The sequence below is a fragment of the Sinohyriopsis cumingii genome, chromosome 11, assembly GCF_028554795.1.
Source record: "Sinohyriopsis cumingii isolate HCF-2022 chromosome 11, ASM2855479v2, whole genome shotgun sequence".
Taxonomy (NCBI): domain Eukaryota; kingdom Metazoa; phylum Mollusca; class Bivalvia; order Unionida; family Unionidae; genus Sinohyriopsis; species Sinohyriopsis cumingii.
Genome location: NC_142971.1, coordinates 82,170,093 through 82,197,110, shown reverse-complemented (window position 1 = coordinate 82,197,110; position 27,018 = coordinate 82,170,093). Strand labels below are relative to the sequence as shown.

Below are 27,018 nucleotides of genomic sequence, written 5' to 3'. Positions count from 1 at the left end.
TTGATGTAGATATTCCTAATCATAAAGCAAATGAAGTTTTACACAGCGATAAATCAATGATAATTGAAGGCACTTTCGGGCGAATGCGTGCTGTTGATATACCGATAGAAAACATGTAATTAAATTCCTCACGATATTTATTTCATATCATCATGTTAGTGTCAGTCTGATCTCTGGTCATATTGAAAAGACTTTAACCAAATTCTGCAAAAGACTGTTTAATACAAATATCACAAAAGAAGATCAGAGCACAGGTGGTCAAAATATATTATCACTACCTGAACGCCAAATCAGGAAACAATCAAACACAGGCGTTACACTCAATATTTTTGCTGGTTCAGTAACAGACTCAATTAAAAGAGGCATTATATTTCCACTTCTTACAGCTCTACCAGTGTCAATAGCCGTTGCGGTCCCAGCTGTTGCAGAAGCAGCTGCACTCGGTGCTGTTTGAACTCCTCACGGGATTGCCTTAAAGAAAGCAACATGACAAGGATTTAAAACAGGGGAAGGTGTCTAAGGATAGGAGAAACTCCTCATCGATACGGCCGAGGACTGAGACTTCCGGGAACACTTCGATGATATTTACAATGTCAAATTTTGATATACTTCATGCTGCTAAAAATTTAAACATAACAAACCTTTCAGAGGTATTTTCATTCGTGACTAATTTCAAAAAATAAAACAATATTGAAACTGGAGTCATTAATATCGATACACGTTCCAGTACTCATTTGGTGTCAAACACGATTGGTCCACGTAAAATTATTTATTTTGATTGGTATGGACTGGCGCCACCAAAAGAGTTTTTAAATTACGTAAACAAAATAAAAACTCCAGTCTGGTTTTCAACATTACCAATGGTTCATATTTACGGACTATGTTCATCTAAACAACAACAACAAAAAATCCGATGGAATAACGTATGAATATATAAGAAAACAGATTAGTGATGAAATATCTGAATTATTCAAGCTTGCAATTGTACATCCAAACGGAGTGGTTGTATTTCACGATTAGCAAGGAAAACTAAAAACAAGCAATCTTGCATTCAAAGATATCGTTAAAATTAATGGCAAAGCAACTGAAAATAACATAGATATGTTTGATGGTAATGTAAAAATTAAACCCGGTGTTATTATGTCAACGATATTAGTGAGCATTTGTGATGGAGTGCAAGTATCCGGTGATGAAATCACTAGTTCTCTCAATATGTCTAAAAATAAAATTGCTGGTCTTGGAGAACCAGAATCAGATAATGACGCTGTAACGAAAACATACACCCTACCAATAACACTTTAGTTTTAGTTAATAATGAAATGCCTTCATTAAGAACAAATTATACTAATCATGTAAAAACTGTTTCCGGTTTTCGAAAAAGAATAAATGGCATTGTTGATTGTTTTAGGGAAACACCTCAAGACGTCGATAAATAACACTCTAAAATAAAACAATTACCCACAGTGTAGTATATAAAGTAGCATCTGGACAAGCATTACGATCACCAGTCAATAATTCCATTAAAAATTTCAAACTTCGTTTTCCACTGACTGCGTCAGTTGTACCTCCTGGATATTTGTTACTGATGTTGGAGTAAAACGACAAAATATTTACTGTGGAACCCGAAAAAAAGAGATTCGGCTTAATTTACTATTGGTGTCCTGAATTAGTCGCCAAATAATTAAAATATAAGGAACATTCCCATCAACGTTCAACGTGCAGCTCAAAATTGATTATATAATCAAGCATGAGAATGGTAAACAAAACTAAAAAAATATCTTTGAACATAATACAGTAAAAGTAAAAACAATATAGCAAACGTGTAATTGTTGCTGACATTTGTTTATTCAGTGTCTGCTGTTATTGCTGGAACTGGTGAATTATTATCAACAATTACACTATCACTAGTGATGGCATCAGCAGTTGTAACAACTTGTGTTTCAGATGCATGAACAATTGCTGGCCTTCTTAATATCATCGCAAATAATATGCAGATTTCCAAGCAATAAATTGCATGCTTATATAATACAATTACGTACAGCGATACTAGCTTGCTCCAAATTATTCGATATTATCCTTTGTGATAAAATAAATATCAGATTTTGAGTTCACAGAGATGGTTAAAATCTACAAGGAAGCAATGACTTTGATAGAATCTACATCTGGTTTTAATAATAATAATAATAATAATAATAATAATAATAATAATAATGTCAACGCCGAACGAATTACTCAAGCAAATTGTAATTAATACAGCCCCGTCAAAAACAATTATGATATCAGCAAGCTCCAAAAACACTGAACTTAACGTTAACTTAGCAACTGCAATTCCAGCGCAAGAAAGATCGCTAGAATAATTACGAGCTGGTCAAATATGTTATTAAAATTATTCGGTGGATTGCCAGCAACTAATTCGCTTGTATTTGCAAATAATTATAAAAATGATGAAACTCCCGATTAGCAAATTTTTGGAATTGCCACAGGTACATATCAAATCGAACAAGTCAATGATGAATTCCAGCACATAATTAAATTGATAACCAACTTTATGAGATTATGTTGCAGATACTTATAAATCTTCGATCCGATCTGTTTAAGGTTGGCCTGAGGTTTCTTCAGAACATAAAAACCAGCAGAACCAAACTTAAGTTCCTCACAAATGAAAAACAAAATTATAACATATCTGCACCATTAGTAAATCTATTTAAAAATTTTAATCTGGAGTATATTAATGATGATCAAAAATAAAAATCATTGAAACTATATAACATTTTAAAAAATCAAGTTGTATCAGAAATTGACTATTTTAATCCAACACGTATTGATCATATAACTTCGGCAGAAATTGCAATATCACCAGAGAGAGCTTTTCTCGACAGAGGTATCTTTCTTCATCTGGAGAGTTTGCAGCAAACAGAATGGGATATAATGAAGTATTATTTTCTGTCTATACTTCTTCGAATATGCTGATTTGGTTATATTATTTGCGACAATGTATACTGAATACCAGCAAATATCTAAATATTTGCCAGCTGCATATGTCGATTGAATATCTATTTTTTCGCCTGTCACTACATTTGTAGTTACAACTGCTTTGGCTTAATTATCATTACAGTCTTACCAAATTTACAATTCTCAATCAGTTTAAGTCCTCGTAAATTTTGTAATGAACTATCGAGTTTGAGCCCATTAATATGATCGGACACAAGACCGTCTTCGATTACCCCCCGAACACTGTCGTAAATAAATGTATGGCAAAGATACATTTTATTTCCCACGGTAATGAATATAAGATAACCAGTATTATTGACATGTTGATGATGAAATGTTTCACAAATTCCCCATTTATATATAATATTATTTGTCTCAATGATCATTTGTCTATATAATTATTTTGAAAATCTAGCGATATTATCTTCTGCATTTCGTATGACCTTGTCATTATTATCAGTATTACATTTTGCATCATAATATCTGTTCAGCTCTCTGTGATTTTTACCAAAACACTGCACACACAGCTGTGTTTTTCCTCTAACCACAACACCACATTTCAAACACGGTTTAGGTCCTAAACTCCCTCTCCGTACACATTGTAAGTAAAATCCTAACAGTTTACGCAAGCTTCGTAACAATGAGTTGTAGAGCCTATCATAAAAAATTTGCATTTATTATTTGTTTGAACAATGATATCTATCTATCTATCTATCTATCTATCTATATATATATATATATATATATATATATATATATATATATATATATATATATATATATATATATATATATATATATATATATTCTTTTAATTATAATATACAAGAGTTATTATCAAAGATTAAGTGTATGCCTGAATATAGGTTTGATCTTGTTAGAAGGACACTTGACCCACCAAGACCAGCTCTGTTTGATGTCATATCTTATTAAAAGTATTTGTAATGTTAAAAATTAATTTCGCATAGATGGAGATGGTACGCAACACCGATGGTGTCGATGATACGACGATTATTAATTATCAGAAGAGAAAAAAAGATATTTGTTCAGGGTGAAGTAGACGGTACTTGGATTATCAGTGACAAACGTGTCCCTGCACTCTCTCTACTGCTCCTTAACTTCCGCCAGAACTCAAGTATTCACAAAATTTCGACTGTATGTTCTCTTGGCTTTTTCATGTGATTATTAATATTACTGAGTCTAAATTCGCTGACTTGGAATATTAGAAGAAATGCGCTTTTGAATGCGATGGATTTTACAACTCCCACTTTAAGACACAATTGTATTGAAATAATACATATTTGTTTTGCAATCATGGCACAAGGAGGCATATCCTTTAATGAAGAATTGTCAAATATTATACCATCGAGATTGTTGAAAAGTGCATCCGTAATAGTGTCAAGACAAAATTATGAGTAAGGTTTTAGATTTGAAAGGATAATCACCAGGAATGATGCCATTTTCATTATTCAAGCAAATCATTCAATTATATTTGATTAACATAGCCACGCGAAATTGTTTGAATTAGTGGATTTTTCAAACTATACTACGATTAACGTTTACAATCATTACTGAACCTCTACTCGGCTTTAAAGAAATATAAATAAGTGTTTCTCAAAAGCTGTCTGGAATGAACACTCGAGAACGTACCGAAATAATCATTTGTGAAAGGTTCGATATGAGCACCGATCTCAGGCCCAGAAGAAGCACTTTCTATTTTCTTTGTAGTTAAATATAACTAAAAAAATCGAATCTATATCTACAGAACAGGACATGAAGTCATTGCTTGTAACTTAAATATTTACAATACGGTACAAAATCACTCAGTTAGTAAAATATTTTGTATTGTTTAGCATTTGCATGAAATCCATTGCATTAAATGTCATCAAGACTGTAATACGCATTAACCTGCACACAGCTTAAGAGAAAGTTCTAAATGAGTTATATTGCAGACTCTATAAATATATCTATTCGAATTGAATGCTGTGTATTTTCGTTAGACTTTATTGTTGCTTTCCACTGCTTACAAGTTGAAATTTTCAAAGGGTAGCTATTCGCCAGAAAAATAATCTGATAAATGTAATAATTTTGTTTACGTTCGACCTTGAAGAAAACATTGTAAGAAGTATGATTCATTACACGTAGCACTAAATTTAAATTAAGTGATACGCAGTTTTATGTGCAACTATCGTTCCCAATTACGCTGCACAATTACAGGTGAGTATATAAATGAGTAGTCGGCCCAGTCGTACGTTCATTCTATCAGCGGAAGGCAAGCGAGTTGATATTCGACATTCACGATGAAAGAAATTTTTCTTTCTTTCTTTTTATTATGTTTCGCAGCAACATGCATGAAACCTGCATACGGCCAATTCACTGTTCGTAAGTATATTTTGTTTAATTTTATTTAAATGTTTTATTCATACATTGATCATTCTAACTTGTTTTTTCGCTGTGTGAATTCACGTCAGCAGAGTAAAACTGTATATACCCAATACATTCAAATTAATATCAACATCACTCCTAGATCGATTTCTCTCCAACTAATGTACTATCAACCTCATATTTTAACATTTTAAATCACTCTTAAAAACGTGAGAGGTTATTTTGCAAAGTCTGGGCATGTACCTTTCTGAAACGCTGATGCTGTCACCTTAATGAGCTTCATATTTGACCTATTAACTTCTAATCTTGCCTTTATCTTTGTAGCAGTTTGTTGCCCTAACGGATGGCTTTCATCCATTACACGTGGTATTGGGTAGAAATTCCTCCATTATGGATAAAAATGTATTAGCTTATGCGTCTGATATCTTAGGACTTATCATCTATGTGTATGCAATTTTCTATCTTCTGCATAGTCTTGTCTTTGCATATCAATTTGTTGGAGATGTAAAAGGTGTGTAAGGGATTTATATACTAGATATTTGCATTACCAATAAATTGAACGCATCATGTAAATGTACAATATGTTCTATTCGCGTAAATTAACTTCACTGTATTAACTTCGGAAACAATGTATATACTGGCTAGAGATTGGATGGAATACTTAAGTGTGCATTGACCAGCCATTAGGCATGTCCTTTGTTACATTGCATGTAAAATGTAGCTAGAGTAAATGTTTGTCTTCATGGATTATTAAAATATAAATTATAAATCCAGGGGAGTGCGAAGACGCATACATTTATAATCAGAAAAAATAAAAACTGTATGTATCATTTCAACTATATGTGCATGCTTAAATACATTATCATTTTATTCTTTATTGTACAGTACAAAAAAATCATTTAAATTAAGCTCATTATTTGACCTAAATCTTACTCTAATTGAATGTTTTCCACTGTCTAATGTGCATTAAATAATGGTACTTGCAGTGACGTACAACATATTTAATAAATCATCACTAGAAAAGATGCTTTCAAGTTTGTTTAGTTCTTAAATACTACATAACGTTGATCATGTCCGAACGAGTTACATTTAGTTAGGAATCAGTCTATTTAAGAGGCAGTTCGTAGTTACAATGCTGAGGTCACTTCCCCACAACAGAAAAATTAGTTTTGAATACATCGAAGCAATAATGTTCTGATCACTCATCCAAAATGTCAGAGTGTAATTTGAATAGAGATAGTTACAAAATTTAATCTACCCCCACAACATCAGAATATGTTTCGAATGCATGCCATTATGCTGTTGAGATACATCTGCATTTGCTCCCATATACATTTTGCAAGTCTTGTTTAAAAAAAACTTTTAAATATTTTGGACAGTGTTATCTTTGAAAAATTTAGAGATTTTAAAAAGCTAAATTCGTTTTCCTATTGCCAGATTGTTTGTTTTGACGTAATAGCTATGGCCAAAAATAATCTAAAAATTCGTGTTTGGTAGTAGGTGCTAAATATCATAGGTTTTCCTGTGCTCATATTAAGCCATAAGACCCATATACTTAGTATAAAAAATTCAGTATATCAAGCCATACGGCCCATATACATAGTATAAAAATAAACTCGGCATATAAAGCCGAACGGCAAACACACATGGTGTAATATTGAAAATCGGTTATAAAAACATACGGTTCATTGTCATGGTTAGTAAAGAAAATCTGTAGGTAAAGACATGCGGCCCATTTTAGCTAAATTGCATAGGTTTTTCCTGTGCTAATAAACCATTCGACCCATATACGGAGTATAAAAATAAACTCGGTATATATAGCCATATTGCAAAATACATGGTGTAATAACGAAATTATGTATATAAAGCCATACAGCCGAAAGAAATGGCGTCATAATGAAACGGCCTATTACGACATAGGGACCAAATACATTGTGTGATAATCAGACTGGACACATTAGCTGTCTAACGATAACTGCACTCTATCTCTCCGCATTTTCTTCTTGAAAAGATTTTGGTATTTGAGTCATTATTTTATTTCTGACAAAAAAACTTTCAATTCTAGTTAGTGTCGTACCATTGCTTGTCATTTGGAATGTCAACGAAATATACATTATACTAACGTCCCATCGCTTGACTTATTGAATGACAACATGTCCAACATTGTATTATCTTGCGACGTCTTGCCATTTTTAATGAAACATATCCACCATTATAGTTTTATACAATCGCATGTCATATTATCTGCCAATATTTCCAAGATTATTGTGTTGCTGTTGTTCTTGTAGGGTTTAACGCCATTTTTCAGTACAAGATAGGCAATACATGGAGGACAGTATAAATGGTGGAGGAAGAACCCTGGAAAACCCAGGAAAGAATCACGGATCGAAGAGAAGATACCGACAAGCTAACTCGCATAATCACATTAGCTGAACGAGATACTCTGTCTCAAGCAGACAGAGGTGATATGGCAGTGATCCGTAACGTGCAGTCCTCTAGGCCACTCGGCAACTCGGGGCCCCATTTTATTGTGTCGTAAGATCGATAAACATGTTGGATGGTATGAAAACATGTCCAACTGTATACCTCTTGGAGTGATGGTCTCGCGCAGATGCGAATGGGATAGATCCTTTGAGGATATTATTATACTTGTACTGTTATTATGACTCGTTTTACTACTGTTACTGCTAACTGAAGTGTTATTAGGACGCATTTTGCTACTTTTCTTGCCACGTCTACTCTCATTAGGAATCATTTTGCTACTGTTACTGCTACTCCTACTATTATTACCACTTTTGTGACTACCGTTTCAGTAGAATTACCCATAAGTACCACTACTCCTACTGTTATAGCCGATTTTCTACTACTACTACTACTAATGCTGCTGCTTCGACTGCTACTACTGTAGCAACGATATTTAGAACTAATACTGTCACTATCGACATTTTGCAAATGCTGTTGCTAATTTGATTCGATTCGACCTATAGAGTCCAATGCTAGTAAAATAAGGAATGAATGATCCAAACACTTCTATTATGTTCCTTGTAATTCGTATACTGTTGCTGTTGTTAAATGAGTTATGCCATTTGTCAGCTCATGATATTCTATTCAAGTTGGCCAGTAAATCTGGTGGAGAAAGAACCTAGGAAAACTCCGAGAAGAATCACTGACCCACGAGAAGCTGCAACTGCTCTGGCATACAATTGAAGGCAGAATTTAAGACTAGCACCACCGCGAACGGCAGTTAGATGTTAGTGTTCTAAAATGGCGTATGCCCTAAATGGAATTTCTTGGGACAATAATCAACGTGTACTTAGTTAATATTGAAAATAACAAAATAGATACTTTTACATTTTAACCTCGCTAGGCTGGTAGTGTGTCATTAGTATTTATATATTTATAATGTAACAAATATATAAATTATGGGTCCTCCCATCTGTCCGTCGGGGGAGTTCAATTTTTGAGGGCTGACCAACATGTGTTCAGGTGTGTAGACCGTATATTTGAGTTTATGTCTGTGTGCATTATCCTAAACTTCCGCATCGGCGAAAAGTTTTGTTGCAAGTAATCTGTATTATTAGTAGTAGTAGTAGTAGTTACAGTAGTAGTACTTCGTGCTCGGCAGCTTTATTAAAATGATATTGTTACATCTTGTGTACATTTTATCGTTGATATGTTCCTGGTATGAAGCTGTTTCTTTCCTCTTCGTCTTCTTCTACGACTTCTTCGGCCCTATTTTTATTATTGTCATTATTAGCACTATTATTATTATTATTATTATTGTTATTATTATCATTATTATTATTACAGCGTGTGGAGTGATTAAATGTACTAGCTGCACTGCATGGTACTCGTGTGATGCCTGCATGATGGGTTATACATTGAGCGGGGACAAACGTCATTGTACCAGACAGGGGCGTATCGGATCGAGCCTCTATGGAAAGTGAAAATGAAGAGATAAAACATGTTTCTTATGAACATTTGTTACAAATTAAAATATACTACATTATGATCAAGTCAGAACTGTCATATTGGACATGTACTTCAAATGATTAATGTATTTCTTAATAAACGTTGATGCAAGTCTCTTTCGTGTATGTCAACCTCAGCGTCACTCTCTCTCTCTCTCCAAACAGAACCAATCTAAAAAACAAATCAATCTGCAAACGGTCAAGATGACTTTTAAAATACGCTGATAAATAATATATATATATATATATATATATATATATATATATATATATATATATATATATATATATATATATATATATATATATATATATATATATATATATATATATATATATATATATATATATATGTTGTGTGATGAGAACATCATGGGGGTAAATCATCGGTATACCATTTCATAAATTTAAAATTACTTCCTTAAGACTAAATTAAACATACGTTATGATTTACGAAGAATGGTGACATATATAGGATTATATTTTCTGACTAGATTCTTATCTCTACAACATTTTCCATGTCAAAAGGTTTCAGGGTTTAAATCAAATCCTTTCCATTTTCAGATATGAATTATTTAAAAATTCGACAGGGAGATCCAATTGTCAAATGTATTGAGAGAAAAGACGTGTCTGTCAAATATATTAACATAGCGGAATGTCTGAGAAATGTATTTACAGAACGATGCATCCGACAAACGTTTTTGTATAAAGATCATTTTTAAAGACCCTATGTTCTAAATCTATGTGTCAGAAAAGAGTTATAAGCAGCATGCTTTGTTAAATTCAACAAATAATGTATACGCATAGGTGACATGTGATAATGTCAGAATAACCTACGGCATTGCGAATTAAATACCAAATAGTCTTCCTATTGCTAACACAATTCGTAGTGAGCAAAGTTCTGCATAATCGAAAGTGCTATTCAAAATAATCTCCGAGCTGAAGATTGAAATGTACCTGTAGTGGCCAGTAGTCTTAAATCTAATAATATATCAATGGCTTAAATTGTGCCACCAGTCTTTAGTTGAATTGAAATTAAATAATCCAAGATTCCCCAGGTTATATTCACTATATTTCAAAATCACTATGGCTAAGAGCTTTATTTCTGAGACCTTTTCTGTACACTTAAGAACTATCTGATTACATTAACTTCACCCAAATCAAATATACTGCCCAATCGATTCTGCTCAGATGACTAATTTACAAGTCAACAAGATTTATAATATACTAGAAACGTTTTTTATTATATTTAAAAGAGAAGTCAAGATAAGGGTCAAAAGAGCATTAATCTAGAAAATATAGTTGGTTTGTTACAATAGAGTATGTACACAAGGTCTGGCTGCGTGAAGATATTATAATCTCCTTGACTCACCATAACTTGTTAATCCTTATTGTTATCCAGTTTTGTTTACAAAACTGTCACTGATCTTGGACAAGGTCATTAGTTATGTTCAATTTTCCATTACCAGCAGCATATAATGAAATAAACGAACTACTTCACAAAACAAACACAAATTAAATACAGATAACACATATATCAAGTGTTTTTATAGACACATGCATCTGGCAATTTTATTTCTGAAGATAAACTACTATCACGATAATTTTACAGAGATATCCACCTGACGAATGTATTTACATAGATACCCTCATCTGTCAAATATATTTACAGATAGGCCGATCAGTCGAGTGAATGTATAGGATGACCATTATGTCAATGGTATTTACAGCAATATCCTTCTGTCAATGATATTTACAGACATGCAAATGTGTCAAATGAATTTATTACTATTAATTGCAGTCTGAGCTAGACACGCTTTTCGCTAAGGTCTTCTTCACTTTAACCATTTTTCTTGGAGTATGTCACTTTTAGAATGAGCTATGCCACATTAAAAAATGATTATTCCACAGATCCGTGTCTTAGAAAAGAACGGGATAAAAATGACAAACTGTTTAATTTTCAAGTGCGGTGCAAATGTCAAGTACAATACTAAATTGGATCAGTTACGTCTTTATTCCCCAACAGCATAGAAGTGTTTCAGTTATGTCTTTATTCATAGCATTTATAGTTTTAAATTATGTCTATAAATCTCAGCAGTTTGAAAATATTTAGTTATTTCTATGCATCAACGGTATGATGAGAATATTGTTTGCAAGTTAGTTCAGAAAAAGGGACGGAACACGTGATCGTTTAACATTTTTGGTGCCTCTTCACAATAACTCTAAAATTATCTTGCATCCTTTTCTGTAACAGATTGATATCTTGGTGTTTTATTCCCAACAAGTATGACTGAAAACATTGTAATGTCCAACCAGTCAGCGGCAACGTAAGGTCTGACAAACGATTTATCCGAAAGATTGTTGATAGCGGCTTTACTTCTCCATTAACCCTCGATACCGAATTCTGACATGTGTTTTGAAGCTTGTTCATTTCAAGACTTATGTTTGTGCTCTTATACTTCCACCAGAACGTAAAGATTCATAAACTTTCAAGAATCGGTTCTCTGGAATTTTATACGTCATTACATGAAAATTTGCTGCAACCTCTTTTTCATGAAATACATGACCTTTAAGTTAGTAACGTCAGAACCATTGCATTTGCTTGTTGGACACACCTTATATTATTATGCTGCTGAATGTAAATTTGACGAGTTAGAATATAGGAAGAAATGAGTTATTGTATGAGAGGCATTTTACAATACCTACACGAAAAGGACAATATTCTATTTTGAGATAATACATATATGTATTACAAGAATAAAACAATTGCTTTTAGTACAATTAACTAAAACATTCAATCATGAGAAAAGGTGGCACTACCGTTGACGATCTATTACCAAATATGATACTATCGATATAGTTGCAAATAGTGACAGCAATAGTGTGACGCAAAACTGACGACTCCATCTTAGATTTGGACAGTATGAAGTGAATGTATAGGGAAACAATGCTGAAAAATATATTTACAGCAATATCCATGTGTCCAATTATTTACAGACATGAGAATGTCTCAGATGAATGTATTACTATTATGAGCAGTCTGAGCAGTACAAGCGTTTGTCCAAGGTCCTTTTCATTTTAACCAATTTTACTTTTAGAAATAGTTAAGCCACATTAATCAATGATTGGTCGTCAAATCCGTTTCGAATAAAAATGTAAACAATGTTTAAGTTTCAAGTGCGGTGTAAATGTCTAGCACAGTGTGAATGTGATTCAATTACGTCTTTATTACCCAACATCATGAATGAGTTTCAGTTATGTCTGTATTCATAGAAAGAAAAAAAAATATGTCCATATACGTCAGCAGTTTGACGTTGTTTCAGTTATTTCTATACACATCAACGGCATGACGAGAATATTGTAAAGTTTGCAAATTAGTTCAGAAAAAGGGATGGAATAAGTGGTCGTTCAACTTCTTTTTTTTCATCTTTACAAATAAAAATTATCTTGCATTGATTCATTATTTCATTAGCATATTGATATTTTGTTTTATTCGCAGCAAGTACGTTTAAAATGATTGTAAGGTCCAACCAATCTGCGGCAACGTTATGTCTGACAAACGCTTTATCCGCAAGTTTGTTCATAGCAGCTTTACCTTTCCATTAAACCCCGAGACCCAATTCGGACATTTGTTTTGAAGCTGGTTCATTTCATGACTGCTGTTTGTGCACTTTAGCTTCCACAAGAACGCAAAGATTCACATTATCTGTTCTCTGGGATTGTATACGTCATTACATGAAAATTTGCTGCAACAGCTTTTTCCATGAAACAAATGAACTTTAAGTCAAAAGCGTCAGAAGAATTGGATTTGCTTGCTGGACACATCTTATATTATAATGCTACTGAATGTAAATTTGCCGAGTTCGAATATAGGAAGAAATGAATTATTGTGTGAGAGGGATTTTACAATTCCGACACAGAGAGGATAATCTTTATTGATATAATACATGTTTGTATTACAAAAATACAACAACTGGATATAATGCAATTAACTAAAATGTTCAATCACGACGAAAGGCGGCACTTCCTTTAATGAGCAATTACCAAATATGATATTATCGGCATTGTTGAAAACTGTGACAGCAATAGTGTGAAACGAAACGTAAGTCTACATCTTAGATTTGGACAGAACGATCATAAAGAATGATGACATTTTCATTATTTAAGCAAATCTGTAAATGATATTTGAATATGACTATAACCACACATAATTGTTCAATGAGTGGAGCTTGGACGCTATGCTACGATAAACGTTATTAGGCGTAGCGTAAACTCCACACGGCCTGGAAACTATAGACCAAGTGTATCATCAAATGCTGTCTGAAATGAGCACTCGAGAATTGTCAGATATGGGTGCTAGCCTGGGGTTAGAAATGACAACCCGTGTCAGGTCCGAAAAAATACTAAGGCCCGAAAAGAGCAATTGTGAAAGGTTCTCTTTTCTTTGTGATAAAATAAACTTATCTCACTAGTTGAGGGGGGGGGGGAGGGGTAGGGTGGTTAATTCATTTATTGCAGTAACTAAACCAATTCAATATATATCCATAGAACAGGCCATGCAATGATTGGTGATGACTTAATTACTGACATTTTTGCGGAATTAAATTTACATTGGTATATATGTACACCACGTTACGTAACAGTTTTATTGTTTTGCATTTGCATAAACTCCATTGTATTTGCTAAGTTTTAAAATTCACGAAGACTATACTTGGCACTAGCCAGGACACATATAATGAAAAAAGGTCAACATAAGTTATATTGCATTAACGAAAATATAACCATTCGAATTGAATACTTTATATTTGTTTAAACTTTCATGTTGCTTTGAAGTACAGATCATTTGCAATTTTTTTAATAGTAGCTACTCGCCAAAAAAAAATAATCAGATAATTTTAATCGTTTTGTTTACATGCGGCCATAAAGAGATCATTGTAAGAAATAGCTGAGTCATTATAATTAGTGATGCATTGAAACGTAAGTGCATTGTTCTTTTTTAGTTGAAACGATAATATTCAATTCTACTTCACAATTTCAGGAATACATATAAAGAAACAGGCGGACCAGTCATATGTTAGTTTTATCAATTGATGGCGTGCAAGTTTACATTCGACATTCAAGATCAAGGAGAGTTTATTTTCATTGCTTTCTTATGTTTTTCAGCAAAATGCATGGAACCTGACTACTTGTAATTGACTGTTCATTGGCATTTTGTTCTAAATTGTATCTCCATACTTTGAACATTTAGCCATGTATTGTGGGTGCGTGACCTCAGATCAGCATAGACGAACTGTAGATATCACCCATTCAAATTAATGTCATCATAGCACCTAGCTGCATTCCTCTTCACAGTAATAATGTAAGACCCTTAGCTTTCAAAATGTTTAAATCTCTTTTTTAAAAAACATGTCTTAGGGGTGATTGTATAAATATCCCGAATGTAAAGACACGAATAGTTGGTGAAGCAACCTTGATGGGCTTCATCCTTTGCAACAGTAGTATCATCATCTCAAAGTGCATACATGTAGAGTTGAAACAATGTACGGACTAGTGTTAAAAGAATTTATTATTCAAATCCAGGGAGTAAACATTTTGGTATAAAAACTTGGTCTGTTCGCTCTCTCTTCGTAGGAAGCTTTATTATATTCTAAATTTTTGGTCTATTCACCCCCTCTGCTGATGAGCTTACTTTTCAAATCCATAGAGTTAAAATTATCAGGCGGATCTAGCAGGTTTTTTCTTGTCTATAGTTGCACATCGCCAGTAAGACTAAAATGTATACTCTGCTATAATTCAACTGTCATTCAACTTATATCCATCAATTAGACACAAACTAAAGGGAATGTAAGAGTATTTTTGACAATGCTTAACATGTATCAGGCCTTTTTATAAATATCCTGTATAATCAGTATGGAAAATCAGGGAATATTAGTAACCTTTAAACGTAACTGGTGTGAAAATAATCAAATTATTCAGCCATTAATGTGATGGGCTTTTTTATTGACTAGATTTTTGGCAATCCATGACTCTCGTTTTTCATATTTCATCGTTAAAAGTTATGTTTCTTTGCACTGTTTATCTACGTTAGTGCTCAATCAGTTAACTGAGGAGCTCCATAGAATAACATGTTTTAATCGATAAATATATTCAAACACATTTCCAGCAAAACTTATTTTATCGACTGCTGTACATGTTAGTTAAACACATAAATTAACTTTATCATTAAAACCATGTCTGTAAACTTGGCTGCAAAAGTAGTGTCGTGCTAAAACGTTGACGACAGATGAAACAACTTTAAAAAATATCTGACCGTAAGCTGATACTACTTACAAAGCGATGTGATTATGGATGGGGTTAGGGTTCAATATATGGAAGTCATTCAGACATTGGAATATCGAAATGGTAGTAGTAAACTAGATTTTTTTTAAAACAGTACATAATTATGTTTTGATTATTGCTAATTTAATCGATATTTGTACCCTTCATTTACCATGTTCTTTCTTGTCAAATCACACTTGTTACAAGAGTCTCTGACTTGTCGGCCGCACGTGCTGTTTATGCGTCGCAGGTTCGAATTCTTCCTTCATCGAAAGCGGTGTGTCTCTGGGAAAGGAAACGTTCTGCCATTGCATCAGGATGCTTAGCTTTTTGTACATTGATCTGTCCTTAACATCAGGTACAAACATGCAATAAATCTTACTTTTTGCAGTGAAGAACCATATTTCGTTTCCAGTGAATAAATTCCTCGTCTCCCCCATCCCTCTATCGCTCTGGCTCTGTCTCTGTCTCTCTCCCTCTCTCTTTCTCTCTGTTTCTTGCTTCTTTTCGGCGCACTCTTTCCTAGGGATATGATCTTATAATCTGTGATTAGCATTGACAATTCGTATTTAGGACAGCAGATATATATGTAAAGGCTTCAAGCGAAAACAACACGTTGACATGAACATCCATTTCATGGGGGTATAGATAATAATACTTTCAAGATGGATGCCATACCTGCCATATCGGATGTCTGATCAGCAACATTTTCACTTAGGACATACTAGACTGTTCTTCTTAGTCAAGATGAGTGCAAATGAGGACAAAAGAAATAAAGAAAGATAATTTAATCTAAAGGATATTTTTTCACGCTATACTATATATATATATATATATATATATATATATATATATATATATATATATATATATATATAATCTAAAGGATATTTTTTCACGCTATACTATATATATATATATATATATATATATATATATATATATATATATATATATATATATATATATATATATATATATATATAATCTAAAGGATATTTTTTCACGCTACACTATATATATATATATATATATATATATATATATATATATATATATATATATAATCTAAAGGATATTTTTTCACGCTACACTATATATATATATATATATATATATATATATATATATATATATATATATATATATATATATATATATATATATCAACGTCATTTCGACAAAGTTAGCTTTTGAATTTCTTTCTCTTCGGCATTTGTTATGAATATTTGTTCACATGACTTTTTTATCTCATTTAGTCAAGGCAAACTAAATGTAATGCATATTAAGTGAATCTCAAAGACATGACTTTATATACAGCTTACCTAGAACAAATACCACAGCTACACAATGTTCAAGAAATCACATACACCTTTGAAAGTAAAATACCCTCTAAAATCTCTAAGGCAGAGCACAGCAATCAATCATAAACCAAACCACATATTCAATATGTTTGTAATACTAACTTTCTAAAAGGGTATGCTCAGTGTATTATATTTTTTTATTTAAAAAGTCTAGTGTGACAGATATGAAAACAGTAATATATTTCAGAGCCAGGTTATTGGAATAAGGAAGAATCGGTCCTCAAACAAGTGTAAAGGAGACTTTTAAATTGGGCATCTTGAAGCAAACAATAATTCCGAAAAGATTACATTCACCATGAAGGTCAATGCGTACAGTTATAATACTGATCAAGTTTCTGGGATATGGAATGTGCTAATTAATGCTGCAGAAATGAAAATGAACAAAATAGCCTGTGTAAATATAATTCCATGCAAACATAAAGGAGAGCTTGATAACATTTTTAAAAATGATCCATGTCTAATGTCAAAAAATCACAGATAGGTCTTTAACACGTTCAAGGTTTGTTGAGCATGAAGGAACTCAGGAAAACAACAACTACAGTGAAATGTCAAAATCTTTTTTTTTTTAGAAAATGCTTCAAGATCTCATAGGACTTCATAATAAATAACACTGAAAAGCAAAATACTAGAGAGGCATCCGAAGCACATAAAAGATAGAGGATCCATAGGGAGAAATTTTAGTCATCATTAGTCTTGTAAAATATGTTATGTACAAAACAAAATACAAGTCTAAGTAAGAAACAATGAATGCTTATTTGCCTTTTCTGCAAGCTATATCTTTCTAATATGTTGATGGGTTTTGTAATAGCTTAAGAAACATTTCATTTGTTTTTTTGACATTTGAAAAGTTTGAAAATTGCCAAATTAAATTTCTTTCATTGTATTGAAAATTAATAAATTCTTCCCCAGGATGCATTTCAAAAGTACTTTTAACCATCTGGTCAAGTATATCTGAGTTCAAAATTAATAACACTAAAAGTCTTTAACCATCTTTTCTATTGTAATATATTTACTTGTTCATTAATGTATTTAAATTTCAAGACAATTTCATATTCTTAATTTATTATTATAAATTAGTGGTTTTTTTCAGAAACGTGAATTTTTATAAAGATGGGACATTTGGAAAATGTGTCTTTTTGGATTGTGGATATTTGATTGCATGCTTTGTGTGCAGTGACTGTCCTTTATACTAAATGTTATTTACTCGTAGATACTATTCATACTGGGGTTTTATTGCCTGAATATTAATGGTATTATTTGCATCTATGATAGGATGAAGAGAGTATATACTATTCATGCTAGGTTTTGCATTACCTGAATATTTGTGTTTTTAAATGGTTTGATCTGCAGCATGTACGATTATGTAATAAGATAGGGAGAATATAAAAAGTTTACTATTTTCAGTCAGCACTTATAGATCAGCAGAAGAAAACTGCAATGAATGATAACCTACTTTACATTTTTGCAAGACCTTTCTTTTATGTGCAGGTTACTTTAATATTTTTGTTTTGTTTCATTTTATCATTCACAATACAATCCAGAAATGCTTTTTAAAAAAATGTTTATATTGAGTATATCATCCTTGTCTCACACATAAAACAGATTAAATATTCTGGTTCTCACAATACTGTAAAACCTCCCTTGACAGCACTACCATCAAATACTATATTTTATATACTCATATTAATCGGTCATGTTGATAATGACCTTCTACAATTAGATTACCTGGTCTGAGAGACCATATCTTTGCTGAGAGAATGGGTGGCCTTTTCATAGCAAATTAAACTGTATTATAGTCAGTGATGTCTTTTCAAGCCTTTTTATCTTTGCCTATTCAGTCCTCACCCCTCACTATTGCATTATATTTTTAGAGAGCTACCTTTAAAACGTTTAGTAACATTTCCTAGTCCCAGGCAATTTTGGACTAACGTTAGAGTAAAATCATAAAGAGCTTGATTCATAAATGAAGATGCATTAATTGTATGGAGACATCGTGTTTCAGAGACCCACCATCCAATTACTTGAATGATGCATAATCCTACAAGGATCTATTTGATTAATATTAAATAGTGCAGTATTACATCAATGTTCAAACATTTAATACAAAGGAGTATGCTTGTTCCAGGATTCTTTTTTAATATTAAAGCACAAAACAAGTTTGTAACAAAATAATCTTGCTCAGATTTGCAGAAAAAAACATTATTGAAGACATAATTTTAGTTGGAAAAACATTAAAAGGTGATAAACTACATAAACGATACTGCTAAATGAAGACGAATTAATTGTATGGAGACATCATGTCTAAGAGGTTCACTATCCACTTACTTGGATGATGCCTAATTTCACGATGTTCTATTTCATTAATATTAATTCATGGCATGCGCAGCACTGATTAACTATTTCAGTATTGCATTATGGTCCAAACATTTAATACAATATGTTATTTGTTCTATGAATCTTTTTTAATATTACAGCAGGAAAAAGCTTGAAACAAAATTATTTTGCTCTGATTTGCAGAAAGGAAGACAGTATTGAAGACATCATTTTAGTTGGAAAAACATTATTAGGTGGTAAAAGTAAAATACAATATACTCGTCAGAAAGAGTGTATGAACCCCCATCCAATTCCACGGAAGCAACTTACAGAATACTGAATACTTCCTTGAGTCGCAGTGACCTCTCCTCCCTATTTCTCTTTATATTAGTTGCATCAAACATTTGTCAAAATCCAATGACAGATAAAACTGTATTATGCGTTGATCTTTAGAGTTTTGAAAATAATATGATTTTTAATAAATTTGCTCCCTACATTTCTTATTAATATGATCAATAAGTATTAAATTAAAAAAATCTAGATTTTTGTCCTTCTGGGCCACGGCCATAATTAAAAAATGACAACTAAATAAGGGACAAATGTTTAACATTTTTAACTGTTTTAACTTCTATCATTTATTCTCTAACACAAAATATTAAGAACTAAGTGTTATTCATAAGGCATCAGAAACACATTATGTTACACACAACATAGCATTATTATGATAAAGGCAGTATTTACTAACATTGTTTCAAAAGGTTTGAGTCGTCTAAATTTACCCTTAAGTGGCTTTCAAAGCTTCATGGGAACTAAGAGATACACCTAAAAATGATGTGTAAAAACGATATTAGCATCGCAAAAAGCTTGCAACCATATGTAATGACATGCGTCCTGTTCAGACATGTTTGTGTAAAATGCTTGGGTACTCTTACTTTAGCATGTGTACAAAGCAGGGCACTCAACATTCCCATGAAGCTTAAGGTAATATGACACCAATTATTTGCAGGTAGCTTATGCTAATGTGGGTACGAAGCAGGGAACTCATAATAAATATGAGACGTATGTTAATGTGGGTACCATCCTGGGCACCATGTATTCCCAGGAAACGTATGCTAATGTGGGTACTAACAGGAAAACAACTCATTCCTAGGAAGCTGTATCTTTCCATAAACATGTTGATGGTATCTTACATTTCCTAATCCTCTGGATAAGCAAATAATATCTGAGATTATTTAAAACTGTCTTGATTGTTTGAGACTGGCACAATATCTCCGAATACTAATGCCCAAGCACGTCAACTCTCTTCTTGAAGTTATCAAGGCCCCCAAGATAACTTCATATAATATTCAATTGTGTTTAAACTGAGATGGTCTTCTTTTAACCAATTCTCTCAAAATGAAATTCAGGACAGTGTTAACGATAGTTGACGCAGGCTTCAAAATTGGGTTTGGATATGAGAAGCAGTCAGCAAAACTCATCATCCATATATGTAGGAATATCAATGTCATTCTATAAAACTAATCATCACTCTTTGCAGGAATCACATTTTGACCATAGCCAAATAATCTAGATTCATACTGTAATAAAAAGTGAGATAAATCAACAAATCTAGAGCATCTCTTAAACACTCACACAGAGGTCTGTGCGCATGAGAAAGCTCTTCCAGAGCAGCAGATAGTTTTATTCCAGCTGGCTTGCAGGGCAAGAATTCAATTCAACTGATGTAAAAATGAACAGTAGATTGATTTAACATACCAGTAAATGTTTTCTAATAAATATGTACCTAGGAAGCCATATATAAGAGGTGTGATCATATCCAGGGCCCATTATTCTGACATTTGACAACTTGGATCTATAGTTTATTGGAGGAAATTCAGGCTTATAAATACACTGAGATTTTATACATAAGCTTTTCTTCAAACCCTATGTGTGATTCCTTATAAACATGCGAACAAGGCCTCCAGTCAATATTTCAACACCTGAGATCAAAATATCACCAATGAACCAAAGGGTACCTATTTTCTAGAGTAATTTTACTGTCAGGTTATCATATGAAAGTAGGATTTCGAAGTGGAAAGTAGGTGGTGTGATTTTGTCAATATTAGTTTCTTTATTCTTATTCCAAACAAGAATATTAAAAGCACCATAAAAAAAGTATCAATATAAAATAAAATATTTTCTGAAAATTTGATAGATTTTTAGAAATGTTTGTTTGAATAAACCTACACAATAAACCTACCAGTATCAAAATTATCCCGAAGTCTGTTTTCATTATTCTTTCCAAAATGGTAAAGATATTGTTAAGGTTAGATATATACTGAATAGCCATGTGTCTAATGAACTTTGACATGATATGGTATGTGCCAGGTGACAGAAAGGCCCATTGCATGATATATCATGAGTCAATTCCTAGGAAGCCTGGTGACATGGCATGATATGTATGAAGTGCCTGGAAACCCAAGTACCTGAAATGATATGTATAAAGTGCCTGGAAACCCATTGACTTGACATGCTATGTGTCAAGTGCCTGGAAACCCAATGACCTGAAATGATGTGTATCATGTGCCTGGAAATTCAATAACATGACATGCCATATGCCTGGAAGTTCAGTGACATGACATGTAAGTGTCAAATACCTTGAATCCTGATAACATGAAATATAATTGTCAAGTGCCTTGGAAGTATGACAACATGGCAGAGTATGTTTCAAGTGCCTGGGAGGCAAATGACATTGAATATCATGTGTCAAAGCCTTGAAGCCTCATGACATGACATCTCATGTATTAAGTGACTTGGAAGTCGACTGACATTACATATATTTGCCACTGCATTAAAGTAAATAATGTATATTTGAAATTGTAGTCTCATAGAGAATTGTTGGGAATACAATCACAAACAAATCATATTTTAAATGTCTCGTTTTGATGCAGGATTTCAATAAAATAAAGACCAAAGAAAATAAGAAACACAGAAAAGGGCCATTACATAATATTTATATGTAATCAAGCTATATGACAATACATGCTGTGCCAAGTCCAACAGTCCAGGTACATTACTATGCTAGCTGTGCCAAGTCTAAAAGTCAAGCTACATGACTGCATTTAACAATCACGCTACATGATTACGAGTAATGTACCTAGTTTATACATCAAGCTAGATGACTATGCATATTGTTCCAAGTCTAAGCGTCATGCTATATGACTACGATTACGACGCCTAGATTACCCATCAAGCGTGAAGAGGACGAATGCTGTGCACATCTAACTATCACGCTATAGGACTATGAGTACTACACCCAGATTACCCATCAAACTAGATGACTCCTAATGCTGTCCAAAGTCTAAACATCACGCTACATGACTATGATTGCTACGCCTAGTTTACCCATCAAGTTAGAGAACTGTTAATGCTGTTGCAAGTCTAACCATCAATCCGGACGACTAAGATTTACCACGCCTAGTTTACCCATCAAGCTAGATAAGCATGAATGCTTATACATGTATACGCATCAAACTACAACACTATTACTACGCCTAGTTTACCCATCAAGCTAGAACAGTATGATGTGCACAGTCTAACTATCAAGCCACATTACTACGATTACTACGACTAGTTTACCCATCAAGCTAGATGACTATGCATGCTTTGCCAAGTCTAAGCATCCAGCTACATGCCTATGATTACTACGCCTAGTTTGTCCATTAATCTTGATTAATATGAATGTTATGACAAGTCTAGGCATCAAGCGACATGACTGTGCTTACTAAACCTAGTTCACTAATCAATCTAGATGACAATGACGAGTTTAATCATCAAGGTGCATGATTGTGATTAGTATACCGTGTTTACCCATTATTTGCATGTTGTGCCTAATATAATGCAAATATATTAGTAAGTATCATGTCCCATGCTCATGAAGGTAAGTTCAGATCACCTTAACAGTTGAGAGAGATGTTACAATATGTGAAGGATTTAAATTCTGAAGAACAAGTGCAAGATGGATGGAAATAATTGCTGGGATTTTGAAATTTAAGATAAAGAGAGATACAAATGGTGAAAATGAGCTAGCATTTTGATTGAAATTATTACTCATTGAGTTATCTTGTACTATACTAGTTTCATTTATTTACTCGCACATTAATGTATTAAAATTTAAAATCCAATCTACAATAGAGAAGATGGTTAAAGACTTAGTATTTTCAGCACTAACTATTCTTTCCATAAAAGTCTGTAACATATGGTAGAAACGGGAGACGAGTATGTGGGTATGCTATGGAAATGATTTTATAAGGTCAGACGATTATTAACCATTCTGTCTATCGATCTAATGATCTTTCATGATATAACATACTTGGAATCCTTTGCTAACGCTATGTTTAAATTGCAACATAGCATACTTTGTAGTACGAAAAATATTGCAAATAACTGAGTTTTGATTTTCATTTCCATCATAACTTATTCTTGTTATAACGATGGGCTGATATATTTTAATATTTGGGTCAAAACATTGTTTTAAAAAGAAGGGGTAAAATACAATAGTACCTCGTCCAAATCAGCATGAGTTTTGTTATGAAATAGAAAAACAAATACATGAATGACTATGTGCCTAAAGATTAAATTGAGAATTAACTGGCTAGTTATAAATGACACAGGCATCTGTTTGATCAATTGAACCCTCTTACCTTACTATACTAATGTCAACAAAGTGTTCTCTGAGGGAGATGCAGTACTTCAGTGTTTAAAGCGTATAAAAGGCACTGGAATATTTTATCATGCAACATAAGAAACAATTATAATGCATATCAATGTTAAATTAAAAGTATCTTATGTTAACCTATAACAGTTGGTAACAGTTGAGGAATGTAGAAAACCAATTGAGTGAATATATATTTTTAGTTTTCTTTCACTATTTTCTTTCCTAAAGTTTGTACCTTGAGAAACCGTCATGTGCAGGTGTGTACTTTAATGACCTAACCTATTTTAGCCTCTTTAAGTTTTTTAAGTATTCTATTTACAGAAAAAATTTCAACGCTAGAAAACTTTTGTAATGAAATTTAAGTGTCGTATTAGCTGTGGTCTACAGCGATCAGCAAGATTGGGGTTTACTAATAAAACCTTATTTCCATAATTATTGATTGATCTTGATTTTGGAAACATGAAAGTGGTACATGTTACAAAAAGTCTGGTTTCAAAAATACAATCAATTAAAAGGTGAAATATAGAATTAAAGTGTTAGTTGTAATATATTGGATATATTAATATTGATATTACCCCTTAAGCCCCTGGAAAAGTTAACCTATATGACGATGCATTTTTCACACAGATTTCAGCAGTTAACTTTATCGTCATTGGTTTCGTGACTCACACGAACAGGGTCAAGTTAGGGCATTTTTAAATATGTCAGATGTAAGTAAACGTGTCTGTGATTAAATTCTAATGAATAAGACAAACATTTCAAATGAATAAAAAACAAGGAATGCGGGTGCAAGATGAAAGATAAAGGTATAAAAGAGTCTTAAAATGAAAGTTAACTGGTGTATTTGATGAATTTATTGGATCCATGTGTTCTTGGATCTTTTTTATATTTATTCATCGGTTATTACGTTTAAATATGTTTTAGTTTATTTCCAAACAAAGTTTTATAACATACCATAATGTATTATACTGACATGTGACAACACAGAAAAACTTGAATACCTTAGCTATTTTCATATACAATCTTTATAAAACGATTGGATGGACTTGTAGTTAGTTAAAATATATCAGGTTTGTTTTAGTAATAATTGTACGTTTCATTACAGGTCAAAACGTCTGCAAGACATTGGGATTACAATTTGTCCGTATGAGATGGAAATGGGTCAGACATGACTTACCAGTTTATCTAATTAGTTTATCTTGTTATAAAATAATTATAATTCTTTACAAGCTTGAGGTGTTTTTGTTCGGTTCAAACTGCAATATGGCTGAATAGTGAGTAAGATAAATATTGCAAGTGGCTGATCTTCGACATAAACTAGGCTATTTAAAATCTGACAACCTGGGAATAAATTATCTTCTTTTTCCTAACCAATGTGATTAAAACGTGTTTTATGAGGGCAATAATGTATTTCAATATTTTGAAAATTATCGACATATATAACCAACATTATTTGTTTAAATATATGATCCATTAAATTGTGAAAAACAAAACTAAGGTGTTACTTGTTAATGCATATGATATATTAATACTGACAACACTCATTTATACCCAGTTAATGATGATAATGTCATACCTTGTGTGATGCAGTGTACTCATTATAATGCGGGACAGATCAGGACACTTTAAACATGCGAAGCTTGATATGATGTATCTGGAATTTAAGTCTGAAGAATAAATAATGAAAAGTTATTAAGATAGCAAGATGGGGGAGAGAAATCAATTATGAATGGTGTGTGTGTGTGTGTTTGATTTTTAATGTAGCTTTAGCACTATTTTAGTCGTATTGCTTTGATATCAGCGGTGGGACAGTATAGTTATGTCTAGCACTGGGGCATCATGTCGCAACATATATATAGCATCATGTCCCACCCAGTCACATTATCCTGACACCCTGACGAAAAGTTCTAACACTCACCTTTTAATGCCAAGAGCCAATCGAAGAAGTTGCTAGTACCATTTTGGTATGACTTGACCAGGTTTTGAACCCGCGACATCCCGCATACGAGGCGGTCACTCTAATCACTTGGCAAACTATAAATGGTAAAACAAATATAAATTCAGAAAGTGAATTCTGGCACTTGAAATGTCTTGTAATCATATAATCTTGTGACCTGCTCTGATTTTATTATTCTAAGGGCCAGCTCTATCGCTATTTATTTATTCATTAATTCGTTTATTTTTAACATTTAAAAACCACAAACCAGGTTTTATTGCACTTCGTAATGTGTTATATTGATAATGCATGAGCACAGACAGATTTGAATATCATGGCATTTTTTAAATTCGACGTATTATAGATAAAAATGTATGCAAAAAGACGGTGTCAAGATATGTCGATATGGGATGGCCAGGCATGTGATTAACCATACTCGCAATTACTTACCACCAAATACTTTACGACAGGTTCAAATTCCAATAACATAATTTAAAGTAAGTTGATATTTTGATAGATGATTTGTGAACTTTATAATTTATCATAAATTACTCTTTTCATAATTATGGGTATTCACATTGTTTATATTTGGATCAAGATTTCCTTGTATAGGGCAGGGGTAAACATCCACAATTGTTTCATGCAACTGAACCCGTCTTTTGATATGACTAGGAAGAAAGAATACATGAGTGGCTATGAGACCCACGGCTGAACATGAGATGGTGATTTGCAATATGCTGAACCTATCGTTTTATAAAAACATAATTATGCTATATTATCCTCTTTAAAGCAATACATTTTGGATTTAGGCCAATATGTTACTTTTGATTACATAAATATGGGCTTTCTGGACTTTAACGAATACGTTGAAGCTTGGATTAAGAAATCTGAGGATGCCAAATTCCTAACAAACAGTCCAAAATCTGCCTAACATGTGTTATACATTCAGTAGGTCCTCGCTATTCCATGTTTGCACGATCTGGTTGAAACCAAATGTAACCTGGAGGTTTAAATGCAAACACAGATATCCATGGAATGAATTGC

At 32.7% G+C, this 27,018-nt stretch overlaps 1 protein-coding gene and 1 long non-coding RNA gene across 6 annotated transcripts; one reads left to right on the top strand and one right to left on the bottom strand.

The window, feature by feature from the left end:
* LOC149788850 (uncharacterized) lies at positions 1-26,074 on the bottom strand. 5 transcript variants are annotated; one of them, XR_016424265.1, is made up of 5 exons: positions 25,957-26,074; positions 25,615-25,705; positions 16,048-16,187; positions 15,838-15,950; positions 9,409-9,519 (listed from the first exon to the last, which is right to left on the bottom strand). XR_016424265.1 is itself a non-coding variant. In XM_089974964.1 (4 exons), exons 1-4 carry the CDS (start codon positions 26,033-26,035, stop codon positions 398-400), a joined length of 384 nt encoding a protein of 127 aa, XP_089831090.1. In that variant the 5' UTR covers positions 26,036-26,074; the 3' UTR covers positions 1-397. The 5 variants fall into 5 exon arrangements, 4 of the variants coding, with proteins under 4 accessions (XP_089831090.1, XP_089831091.1, XP_089831089.1 ...); XM_089974964.1 differs by lacking the exons at positions 9,409-9,519; positions 15,838-15,950 and adding an exon at positions 1-471; XM_089974963.1 differs by having other exon boundaries at positions 15,838-16,187.
* Positions 5,248-9,464, top strand: LOC149788851 (uncharacterized). Its single transcript, XR_016424266.1, has 2 exons — positions 5,248-5,373; positions 9,187-9,464. It is a non-coding gene; the product is annotated as an uncharacterized LOC149788851 (long non-coding RNA).
* Positions 26,075-27,018: the final 944 nt, after the last annotated feature.